Source organism: Peromyscus maniculatus, chromosome 9 (assembly GCF_049852395.1).
Source record: "Peromyscus maniculatus bairdii isolate BWxNUB_F1_BW_parent chromosome 9, HU_Pman_BW_mat_3.1, whole genome shotgun sequence".
In the NCBI taxonomy this organism is placed as follows: domain Eukaryota; kingdom Metazoa; phylum Chordata; class Mammalia; order Rodentia; family Cricetidae; genus Peromyscus; species Peromyscus maniculatus.
In genome coordinates this window covers 40,395,568-40,407,438 of record NC_134860.1, presented here as the reverse complement: position 1 = coordinate 40,407,438, position 11,871 = coordinate 40,395,568, and the positions used below count along the sequence as shown (strand labels likewise).

The following is an 11,871-nucleotide window of genomic DNA, read 5'->3' as shown; positions in this document are numbered from 1 at the left end:
CCCACACCTATACTCATACTCTGGCAGCCCTCACATTGCATAGACAAATTCTACCAAGTGAAACCCTTCTTTCTAGAGGGAGGAGGAGAGATGCTCATAGAGAACTTACAGTTAGGTCTCAAACTCAGGACCAGTGGCTAGTCACATATTCAAGTGGATGCTGTCCAGCCAGCCTCTCTCAGCATCAACAGTACCTGTATCAGAGACATCCTGAGTGGCACACCCCACCCCCTACCCTAAACTCTCCAGCCCAGAGGCAGGACTGGGCCCCTTCCCCCAGCTTCTCTTCCCTATATAACCCAGCCATTTTGGCTACACCTGTCTCTTGGTCGGTGTTCTTAGTTCCGCATCTCCTGGCCCCTTGGCTTCTGGCTCTCCCCTCTCCCCTCCCTGCTCTCCGCACATGGCCCAGTTCATTCTGCCGCCCATGTTCAGTCTGGACCCTTCCAGATGCCTCTGCTTATGTGCTCCCTCATAGTTACAATAAACTTTCCTCAGCCCATACCCAGGAGCCACATGTCCCTGTTTCGATTTTGTTTGTTTGTTTGCTTGTTGTGTGTGTGTGTGTGTGTATGTGTGTATGTGTGTGTGTGTGTTCATTCTCTTACAAGGCTCTAAGGCTCAGAAAGTTACAGGATTGGCAAGGCCCCTCCTCCACGATATATACACGGTACCAATCTGCTAAGGAGGACTCTTCTGGGTGGCCATTTGTAGGTTGTGTAGTGAGTTCCCAGGATTCAGCTTCTGCGACATCACCCCATTGGGGTGGCTTTTCAGTGATCCAGCTGCCTTTGAATCATCCAGGCTCCTGTTAGTAAACCCGACACACTCACTGGTTCGTCCAGATAGACACAGGTTGGATTGTTCCTTTGGTGCCCTAACTAGGATGAAGAGAATTGTGTTCATGTGTCCCCAGGAAACTCACACAATATCCCATTCTTTGCTCCAAGCCTGGGCAGGGCAAGGAGTCTCGACTCTCCCTACCAACCAGGGGCTCCCCGGAGGCAGGGATCATGATAACCTTCCACTCCACATCCTAGAGCTGGGTTCTGGGCTCTCTCCCAGCTGTAACTACTCGTTTACTGTCCAGCTCGGTCCTAATCTTGCAGGAAGCAGGAAGCTGGGTGTCACTGGATGATGACAGAGACATGATCTCAGCCTTCAGTGGGACAGAGGAGAACTGAGTGAACTCTGACATGAGCCATCGAAGCTGTTTCGGGTGTGAAGGAGGCTGTGTAGAAGTCGGACAATGTCTACATGCCTCAGTTTCCTTATCTGTAAATATTAATATTAACATTGGCTAATCCTCTCTGTGAAGGTTGAATCTGTGCAGCACAACTGGGAATTCTGGGAAAGATCCACACACACAGGTATACCTAGAAGCAGCCTCTGGGCGGTCACTGGCCTCAGCTCTTGGCTGTGCAGCCTTGCATTCATACTTAGCCTCTCTGAGCCTTGCCTCATCTCTAAATGGGGATGATGGTATCTGCTAGTGAGGCCCCGGAAGAGATGGGGGCTGGGTAAAGAAGGGCTGCAACATACGCATTTACTGATGGTGGTGATTGTGGGCAGATACAGTCCCCACCCTGCCTAGCTCCAGATTCTGCCCAATTGGCCCATCCAAAAGTTTAGAAGTCTATCTCCACCCATCCGACCCCAATAATTTCCTCTTCCCTTTCCAGTATCTGGCTTCAGCTAAGGGACTTGGGGCGCAGGTCCTGCCCCTCTCTGAAAAGGAGCCATTGCAGGAGTGTGAAGATTCTGCACCCAGGCATGTGGGTCTAAGTTCTGTCCCTCTGCTCTTGGCAGAGGGATGTGGAGCAGGATTTTAATGAGAACACTGATTTGCTCAGCTGCTGGCCCCCTTGGCCACAAATGGAAGAGAGTTCCACGAGACGCCCTGCCAGGATGAACCACCTTCTGCCTCCCTACCCTACGGCATCCTCATCGGCAGAGGAACCTCTGGTTCCATGATCTCTGCACCTTCCCCTACCCACCCTTTTTAGCCCTGTCTGACCTCCGGGCAAGCTGGTCTCAAGCCTGGATCCAGCCCAAGTCTGCTCATTCCCAGCCCCTCTCCTTTGTCCCTGTAGGGGCGAGCACACTTGGACGCTATTTTACCCACCCCTACTGGCTGAGCCCTTTCTCAAGTGCAAAGGGTCCTGTCCCTCCTTAGACCCTAGTCTCGCCCCAAAGGCTCCTATTTGCCCCTCCCCAACCATTTGGAAGAGGCTAGGTGTGGTCTTTCATTCATAGCCCTGTCCCAATAAGTCACACACAGGACTGTCACAATACCAAATGCTACCTGACCCTATCCCGACAGCCCTGTATCTTGTGACCCAGAGAAGCACATCTTCTGTATTCCTTATTTCCAAATTTAGAACCGCTGTGTTCCTACAGGCTAGCCACGCCTGGTCATTTCCTTAAGAATGGAGGCCTTTTCCGTTGCTGTTCAGGCCAACCCTCTGGTCACCCACCTGCCAACTGCACAGCCCTGCTGTTCCCAGGCCTAAGCCCTCCACCTCTCCATGGAGTAACAGCTCCCCAGCACTTCACTACCCGGGACCAGAGCATCCTTCATCCCTATCCCGCGACCCCTATCCCATCCCTTCTTTCCCAGGCTGGCCCCTAACTCGGATCAGCAGGTCTAGCGCCGAGCCATCCACACACGTGTAGTTGTGTAGCAGCTCCCACTTGTGGCCCTGGAAGCTGCGGCTGGGGTCCCGGGCCGCGCGACCCTCCAGCGCCCAGAACACACCAGTTCCCAGCACCAGGTAAGCCAGATAGGAAAGCAGCAGGAGCCCGGTGCCCGGCACCCCGCCGGCCCCAGCCCACCGAGGCGCTGCGGGAGATCGCAATCGGCAGGGGATGGAGAGACTGGAGCAGATGGAGAGGTCAGAGCTCGGGAGAGCTCCGGTGGACAGGAATCCAGGCTGGGCAGGAAGGGGCAGGAAGGGGCAGGAGGGGCCCCTTCTCTAAGCAACCGCCTTCCTGTTGCCCTGCTAAGAAGTGCTGGAGGATGGGATGGCCCTACCCACCTTCCAGGATCCAATCCCTGGGACAAAAAACGACCACTCCCAGAAGAGTGGTCCACCCCACCTCCACATCAGAGGGAAGGAGGGGGCTGCGGGGTAACCACAGGCAGGGGAGGGAAGGGCCCAGGACTCCCCACCCTCACCCCAGCGGTTCCCTGTAGTAGGAGAGACTCCTGCAATCCACTGTGCAGAGGAGAAACAGAAGCAAGTTTATTGTCACAGGACTCCTGCTTAAGTTGAGGGGCCGGGACTTCCTCAGAGTGCTAGCATCGCCCTAGGTCTACAGCCAGTGCACTCAAAGAAATAAAAAGGGCCCCAGCTGGGTGTGGTCGGTCTGTGTGCTGGGGGAGGGGTGGCAGGCTGGAGAACAGGAACAGGGATTGTCCCTTGCTACTTTGGAGGGAGGGCTCTGTGTCTCCACCCCCTCACAACAGAAGCAGGGGCCAGCATGTGCAGAGGTAGAGGAGGACTTCGGATTTCAATCTAAGACGTGGGTGCTGGGAACCCCCTGCCAATGTGGATCCTTCCCTGGGACTTCCCTCAGCCTCCTGCGCTACGGTCACAACCACCTCCACCCTTAACTGCTGTAAGAGGACACAGATCTTAGGAAGCCCTTTGCTACTAAGGAGGTGGAGGAAGTCCGAGAAAAAGTTTAATTCCTAATCCTGTGAGATTGGGCGTTGGGACAGACTGGGCCAAACCTCCCCTCCCTTCTGGCCTACAGTGTCGAAACCTGGCAGAAGGACCAGACTCGGATGAAGAGTGTTCCCATGGGAGTCCATGCCACCAGGGAGCTCATATCCAGTGAGGCTCCTGGGAGCCATTCCAGCGTCTCAGGGGGAGTGATGAGGTCCAGGGGTGCTCTAAGGGTCGGGGAAGCCATGTTCAGGAAAGCAGTGGGACACCCGAAAGAGGTCCCAAGCATCGTTAGGATACCTCTCCACTCGGGCAAGGAGAGCTGGAGAACTAACTGGCAGCCTTCCTGTCCCTCAGCTGTGAGACTCCTGAGGACAGCTTCCTGTGTGCCCAGAATGCGCCCTCAGCTGTGTGCCCAGCTCCCCTCCTTCAGTCACGGCCCTGAACTCTCATTCTGCCCTGGCTTGTTCCCATCAAGGCTGCACATGCTGCATGGGGGGGGGGGGGTTCCTTCAAGACTTGAGGACGCAGTGAAGGTAGAAACCATCACTGTCTCAGCCCCAGAACCAGGCACGTGTCTGGTACATAGTAGGGGTTTTCGAAGAGCCTAGGATGTAGGTAGCAAATAAAACAGACATCAAGTCCACCTTCGCTTGCAGCCTGAGGGCTTCTGCCAGTATGCGAAGGTGGCAGTAGTGATTTGGCCACCATGATCTGTGTTGGGTTTGACTTTTCTGGGTCCTTTTGGGGAGGCCGGGGGAAAGAGCTCCGAAGCCAGCCTGCACATCGCCATCCACGCAGGCCTTGGTTTTTGTCTCCCACCAGTGGCTTTGTGGGCACACTGTCTCCTTTTCTCTCTGAAGAGTTGCTGACCACGTCCTCTGGGTCGTGAGTGGGTTGAGAAGGAAGAAGAAAGGCAGGGGCTGTCATGGGTTTGGGGAAGGCAGGACCCTTGGGTCTCACGCAGAGATGGGACTTTTCTGTGGTCTGGGGTCAGAGTCAGGGGCTGCTCCATCCTTGAGGTCCAGGCCTCTGATGAGGAGCCAGAGCCGGGAGCATCTGTGCAGAAGCAGGGATCCCAGGCTGAGGACCACTGCCAGCCATGCCAGCCCCAGCAGGATCCATACGGCTGCCAGGCTCCGGTACACGGCGATGTAATGCTTGCTGGGGTCTGTGCCTGCCAGGGAAGGTGATGGTTCATGTCCCAGGGCTCTGCCACCCCCAGCTTTCACAGGAATGCTCTCTCCCTGGTCCTTGGACAAAGACTAGTGGTGGAGGAGGCAGGGAGAGGTATCGTACCAGGGACTTCTGGGGATGCCACCAAGAGTCCACGGTGACCCCAGAAGTAACCAGCCTCAGCTGGTACCTCCCTGTTCCCCATCATCCTAGTGGGTGCCCACCAAGATACCCTGATTCTCTCATTCTCACCGACAACGTAGTCCCCGAAGCCAATGGTGCTGAGGGTGATAAAGGCAAAGTAGAAGCCCTCACGGAAGCTCCAGCCCTCCACGTGGCTGAAGAACATGGGTGGGAAGATGAGGATGACCAGGGTCCCCAAGGTCAGGAACAGAGCCAGGCCCAAGACCTGCAGGAGCTGGGAGAGGAGAGTCTGCCGTTGAGACCACTTGGAAGGCTCTGGAAGTATATGGGGGAGGTCTGGGAAAAGCTGGGTATGGGCAGGGCAATATCTAAGCCACCCACTCCCTCGCTGGCTGTAGACTTTGGGGTGGGGCTGTACCCAGGGGCATATGACATGTATGTGCCAAGCTTTCCTGGGCAGGAGAATGTGTTAGTGGGTCAAGGAAGGAGCCAAAGGCTCCTTTTGAACTTGAGAATCACACTTGAGCAGGTTCCCTAGGGCACTCAGATCTGGGATAAGACTGCTGTCATCCGCAGAACTGTCCCAAGTCCCTCTATGGCAGTAAGCTCTGTGGGGCATGCTGGGTAGCCCAGAGACTGTTTTGGACTACATGAAAGAATGCTGGATGCCTTTGATGACCATGGAGAGGTAATGTTCAAATTCTCCACCAGAGAAGGATGCTGCAGAGAGCTGCCTGGCACACGGCACACGGCACACGGCACAATCCTCCCAGGGAAGTCACACTCAGGGCCCGACTCAGGTAGACTCCATTGTCACACGTAATTTCAGAGCCCTTTGAGGCTATGCCCTGTCCAGTCTGCATCGCTTCCCTAATTCCCCCTCATCTCCCAGAGCTGCAGCTGTCCACACTGACCCTCAGATGTCTGTAGTATACCCGAGCCCATCTCCCAATTTTCAGCTATCTGTCCCAGAGAGCCTGGAGGGAAGGGAGGACTCTGCCTTACCTGGGAATGCCTGGGATGGTCCTCCCACCTGTCCAATGTGGTCAGGTGGGCACGCAGCCCTGTGCCCAGGTGGTTGAGGAAAACCACATTGAGTGGGATGCCCATCAGGGCATAAAAGACACAGAAGACCTGCCCTGCCTCCGTGCTGGGCGCCAGGTTTCCATAGCCTGCAGGGCAAGAGAGTGTGCAGATCAGGGAAGAGGGAGCCCAGAACGGCCTCCCGCCCGCGCCCCCTCCTCCCCACCCCCGCCAAAGCTCCAGCAGTGGCTTCATCTCTGGGGAAGGAGAAGCTCTCTGTTCCCATGGACACTCACCCTATTCCGTGATAGAACAATCTCTACTTACAGAAGGCTCATCTCCAATGATGCTGCCTCCATAAAGCCCTCCGGACTGCCACCCTCTGCCTCCCTGCCAGGCGTGAGTCCCTGAGATATTTCAGTCATGTCTATCTCATCACCTGAGCTGTGTGGTTATAGCAATGCACTCCCTCTCTGATGGATGAGAAGCTCTGAAGGCCAAGCCCGGGACAAATCCAGGTCTCTACCCCAACCCCTCCTCTGTCATTCCGCCTGGATTGCCAAGGAAGATGGGCGGGATTGGATTTGGGTTTAACTGAACGGAAGGGAGGCCTGTGTGAGGGGGGCCTCCTGGGGATTCACTGGCCGTGAGTAGAGTGGTCTTTCTGTGGTACCCCATCTCCTCGGTACAATGAGCCCTGAAGAACAACCCTTGTGCACAAATGCCCTCCCACCCTGGTCCCTTTATATCTCTCTCTCTCTCTGTCTCTCTCTCTCTCTCCTGAGAGGACTTTCTAGTCCCAGGTGTGAGCTTGGTCTGTAGCTTGGTGCACAGCGTTAAGCACATCAGGACCAGCTCTCTGCCGGGCAGGACTGAAGTCAATAGAAGGGCAGGCCCTCTCTCTCTCTCTCTCTCTCTCTCTCTCTCTCTCTCTCTCTCTCTCTCTCTCTCTCTCTCTCTCTCGCCGCCTGCTGAGGACAGGCTCTGGTTAGCCTTTCAGCGAGCCCCAGGGAAGTGAGCCCAGCCACCTGCAGCCTCAGCCAGCCTGGCTGCCCTTCCACTTCCAAGGCTCTCCCCGACCCACTTCCCGATCGATCTGGGCCTTGTCTGCCCCCTCCTGGATAGACCACATCCTTGTCCCGGTGGTGGGTGGTGGCGTTTGGAAGGGCTCCCAAGCCCAGCAGGGCCTACCCCTCCCTCCCCACCCCTTTACCTATGGTAGTGACCACTGTGCCTGCAAAGAAGAAACTGCTCCCAAAGTCCCAGTTGCTGGGGTTGGTGGAGTTGCCTTTGGGGTTCACGCCTTTCACCCAGGCTTCCAGGATGACCTGTGAAGGTGGCATGGTCAGCAGTTACTGAGTCGCTAAGCTTTGGGGGGGGGGGGTGCTTTCGCGTCTCTGAGCACTGTTCCTGTTTCACAGAAAATGACATGAAGGCGCTGAGGCTAAGACACTTGCTAAGTGGCTAGGGGCTGCCTGAGGGGGTGTTCTGATGAGCTAGTGGGGGGCCTAAGGAGGTGGTGTGGAGGTGTTGTTGATAGTCAGGAAACTCTCTCTCTCTCTCTCTCTCTCTCTCTCACACACACACACACACACACACACACACACACACACACACACGTGGAGTGTACGACAAGGTGGGTTTTGTATTGAATGCTTCTGGAAGGATCTACTGGCCAAAGTGGGGTCTGGGGCTGCCCTCCCAAGGGGCAGGTGGTGGGAGCTTTCCTGGGCATTCAGTGGGGGCTAGCAGCCTTGTTCTCTCGTACCCTCTAGTGAGTGCAACCCATGCCTGCAGGAGAAATTCCATCAGAGAGTCCCACAAAAGGGTACGTGTGTGTGTGTGTGTGTGTGTGTGTGTGTGTGTGTGTGTGTGTGTGTGTATCTGTCTGTCTGTACATGGAAATATAATGGTTTGTGTATATGTGATGTGTTGACTGCATGAGCTGTGCAGTGCTGTATGGTGTGTGTGTGTGTGTGTGTGTGAGTGTGTGTGTGTGTGTGTGATCTGTCTGTCTGTCTGTACATGGGAATATAATGGTATTGTGTACATATGGTGTGTATGTGCTGTACAGTGCTGTATGGTGTGTGTGTGTGTGTGTGTGTGTGTGTGTGTGTGTGTGTGTGTGCTTTATGTGTCTATGGTTTGTGTTTCTAGAACAGGAGCCTTAGCAGGCTCAAGCCTCATCTTCATCCCCTCATGAGGAATGGGCAGGCTTCCATCTCCCCGAACTCTAGCCCTCTTCCCTTTAGCTGGGAACTTGTCGCAGAATGGTGGCAACTCAGCCAAGATATCTGGTGGTGCCCCCAAAGGTGGGGGAACCCCTGGGGAGTAGAGCTTCTCCTGTCTCCCTTTCCTGTGGGAACTGATGTTTCACAGGCTGGGCAGAGGCCTCCCAGCCATACATGGCAGGAACTCACCTCTTAAGATGTAGACTTTGGCCTCCTCGTTTCCACACACCCAGAGACCTAAGCCGGACGTTCCAGAGCATGTCCCCTCCCCGGAGACATTCACCCTTGGGGACAGCATTTGCCCAGGTCCCTGGCTGTCCCCACTCCACTTCTGAGCCCTCCGTCCTGTGGAGGAGGGGCTCTGACCCCTCTGCTGCCTCTGCATGTGGATGGGTGGACTCAGAGAATCCAATGGTGAAGGAGAAAGGGGCTGATGTATAAGCTTGCTTCCTCATGGAGTCACATTTGAACACTACACTCAGCTCTGTTTATGACTCGGTGTGGGAATTCCCCAGGGACTGGGTTCCCTCAAATCTTACCTCCCAGCTCCACTTACCCTGGAGGGTAAGGGTCTGTCCTGCGACTGAGGACTTTCAGGGGGGAGTCCCATCTTTCCTAGTGAGTCCCTGGACTAAACACTGGCCCCTTGGGATGCAGTCAGATCCAGTCCATCCTTGCCCTTTGTCTACAGAGCTGGTTCAAGCTTTGCCAGCTCCTCATTTCTGGTTCCACTTCCAGCCCAGGGCAGGAGGAGGTTTTGGAGTGTCCCTGTCTCTGGCTTACTTCCGGGAAGTTGGGGGACTTTGGAAATGAGTACCACCCTGAGTAACTATGCAGAGTATATCCTGGAACAGCGGGGACCGCCCTCCCTGCTCCTGTAGCATCGGCAGGCAGTTGCTCTCAGCCCAAGAGAAGTCTCAGGGCCTCAGTACCACCTGGTGACCTCCCCCAAAGCTCCTGAGTCAGCAGGGCTGGGTGGGGGCTGACACTCGCTTTCCTAACACACTCTCAGGCGCTGCTGCTGGTGGGGGAGGTCCACGGGCCACTTTAAGAACTCTCACTTCCAGCCGGACCCTGTCCTCAGCACGTGAGCTGGTTCGTGGAGTGAAGGATAAGGAGTCAGCTAGCAGGAAGCCTGGGTTCGAGTTCTGCCTCAGCCAGGGACTGTGTAGCCTTGGCCCACACCCTGCCTCTCTTTAGTCTCAGCTCCCACCTGCAAGTTGAAGATGATACCGGGTAAAGTAAGCAGCCGGAGGAAAACACCTGTAGGTGCTCAGCCCCGGGCTGAATCACAACGGAACAGAGCTTGATCCCCTCGTTTAACACACATGATCACCGTGCCGACTGCGCTTGGCCTCTTGCTTTGCAGTGGCTGACACCACTTACTCTGTCCATCTTCTCAGTAGATTCAACTTTGCCCAAAATACCTAGTGTTTCTTTGTTTCTGGGAGAGAGGGAGGTGGGGGGGGGCGGGGGCGGGGGGAGTAAGAGCAGCTGGGGGGGTGCTGTCCTGGCTGAGCTCGTCTTCTGCCAGCCCTGTGGGTCTTCACCTTTATCTGCATCTCCACCCAGGGACATAAGCTGGGAGCCAGCAGATGGAGTAGCAGTCCTGAGAAGCGGGGGAGTGTGGGAGAGGAAATTTCTAGAGTGTTGGTAACTGACAGATCATGTTCATGCAGCAAGTGACAGCTCAGAGAGGACTTTTAATCTGCGCTCAGATGTTTAGACCACAGACATGCGTTTTCTGTGCGTATGTGTATGTGTGTACACATGCTTGTGTATGTGCAGATAGTTGTGCACATGTATGTGTGTGCGTGTGGCTAGAGGCCAGCCTCTGGTGTCATTCCTCAGGGCCATCGGCCTTGCCTGGTTTTGCCTTGAGGCAGAGTCTCTCCCTGAACTAGAAGCTTGCCCTGATTAGGTTGGCCTGACCTGGCCAGTGAACTCTCGGGATCCACCTGTCTCCCCAACCTACCACCCAGTGCTGGGGTCACAGGTACTTGCAGCCATACCCAGAGTTAGATATGGATGCTAGGGATTCAAACTCAGGTCCCTATGCTTACAAAGAAAGTGCTCTATTCTACTAAGCCTCCTCTAGCTTTCTACATTTCTCTATCTGTCTGTCTGTCTGTCTGTCTATCTATCTATCTATCTAGACAGGCTTTCTCTCATTAGCCTGGGCCTTGTCCATTTGGCAAGGCTGGATGGTCAGAGAGCCCTAGGGATCTGCCTATCTGGGCCTCTCCAGTGCAGGGGTTACAAGTAACCATGCCTGGCATTTTTTTTCCTTTTAAATCTAAAATTACATTTTAATTAGTACATTTAATTAGTGTGTGTGTGTGTTTATGTGTGTGTGGACATGCATGTGGCATTGTAAGTGTCAAGATCAGAGGACAGCCTTCCAGAAGCTGGTTCTCCCCTCTCCAGGAATTGAACTCAGGTCATCAGGCCCCGCGCCAAGTACCTTTACTCACAGAGCCGTCTTACCTGCCCCACACCTGGCTTTGCAGAGTGGGATCTGGGCATAGAGCCGAGGCCCTCGTATTTGTTCGTCAGACATTTACCTGACTGAGCCCCCTCCTCAATCCCAGATGTACTCTTTCCTTTCTCCTTACAGACGAGGGCATTTAGGTTAAGTAACTTGATCAAGGTCACATACCAAACCTGTGGGTCAGGGCTCTGGACAAATCTCTCCAGGCTCGGGTTCCCTCTACACTCTGCTTCTGAACGGGGAACCAACCTCTGCACCTGCCTCCGGCCCCTCCACCCGCCTCCCCTCTCCTCTTCCTGGCCCATCCTTTCTTATCCCCTCTCTTCCTGGCCCATCCCTTCTTATCCCCTCTCTTCCTGGCCCACCCTTTCTTATCCCCTCTCTTCCTGGCCCATCCTTTCTTATCCCCTCTCTTCCTGGCCCATCCTTTCTTATCCCCTCTCTTCCTGGCCCATCCCTTCTTATCCCCTCTCTTCCTGGCCCATCCTTTCTTATCCCCTCTCTTCCTGGCCCATCCTTCCTTCCTCCCTCACCTGCACAAACTGCTCCAGGGCCTGCTGGTCCAGGCAGGTGTAGTTCTCTAAGAAGCGTAGCTTTTCCAGCTGGAACTGGTCCCTGGATTGAGCCTCTGCCTGCTTCTCCAGCAGCTGGAAGATGGTGGCCCCGAGCAGCAGGTAGCAGATATAGGCCAGAAGCAGGGGCAATACCTGGCCACCCCAGCAGCTACGGAGCCCAGCCCGGGGCATGGTGTGGCAAGGACTCTACAGCAGCCGTCAGGGTGGCTGTGGGGAGAGTGGAGAAGAGGTGAGGGCCCCTGCTACGGCCTTCCCTGTCCTCCACCTCACAGGTGTCTGCGGCAGGGGAGTCTGTTTGAACAGTGTAGTGTGCAAACAGGCCTGCCATCCCCCACCCAGCCCTGTTTTTCCATGCACAGCAGGAAGGCGGCAAATGCACGGGCCCCTTGAGGACACCTACAGGCTTCTGTGGGGCTCGTCTGGTCTCATCCTCTGCTCCCGAGCGAGGCCGAGTGTCTGTGAGACAACCTGAATGGGAGCCCACTCAGCCAGCTCTGCAAGGGCTCTTGACATCTTCAGACTCCTCACTTGGGAAGGCTCCAGCTCAAATACTGGAGGCT

At 55.3% G+C, this 11,871-nt stretch overlaps 1 protein-coding gene across 1 annotated transcript; it reads right to left on the bottom strand.

Annotated features, from left to right (window-relative positions):
* Positions 1 to 3,221: 3,221 nt before the first annotated feature.
* On the bottom strand, positions 3,222 to 11,563 carry LOC102912376 (potassium channel, subfamily K, member 16). The gene is made up of 5 exons (XM_006984816.3): positions 11,270 to 11,563; positions 7,228 to 7,342; positions 5,997 to 6,163; positions 5,100 to 5,265; positions 3,222 to 4,848 (listed from the first exon to the last, which is right to left on the bottom strand). The coding sequence occupies exons 1-5, from the start codon at positions 11,480 to 11,482 to the stop codon at positions 4,631 to 4,633; spliced, it is 879 nt and encodes a 292-aa protein (XP_006984878.1). The 5' UTR covers positions 11,483 to 11,563; the 3' UTR covers positions 3,222 to 4,630.
* Between the last annotated feature and the right edge of the window lie 308 nt (positions 11,564 to 11,871).

What these genes read in the sequence shown, in the direction of transcription:
- LOC102912376 (XM_006984816.3), bottom strand. Translation starts at nt 11,482, where the DNA reads ATGCCCCGGGCTGGGCTCCGTAGCTGCTGGGGTGGCCAGGTATTGCCC. An exon ending in CACAGTGGTCACTACCATAG is followed by an intron (nt 6,164 to 7,227) that starts GTAAAGGGGTGG and finishes CTTGCCCTGCAG; the next exon opens with GCTATGGAAACCTGGCGCCC. An exon ending in ACCATCCCAGGCATTCCCAG is followed by an intron (nt 5,266 to 5,996) that starts GTAAGGCAGAGT and finishes CTCCTCTCCCAG; the next exon opens with CTCCTGCAGGTCTTGGGCCT.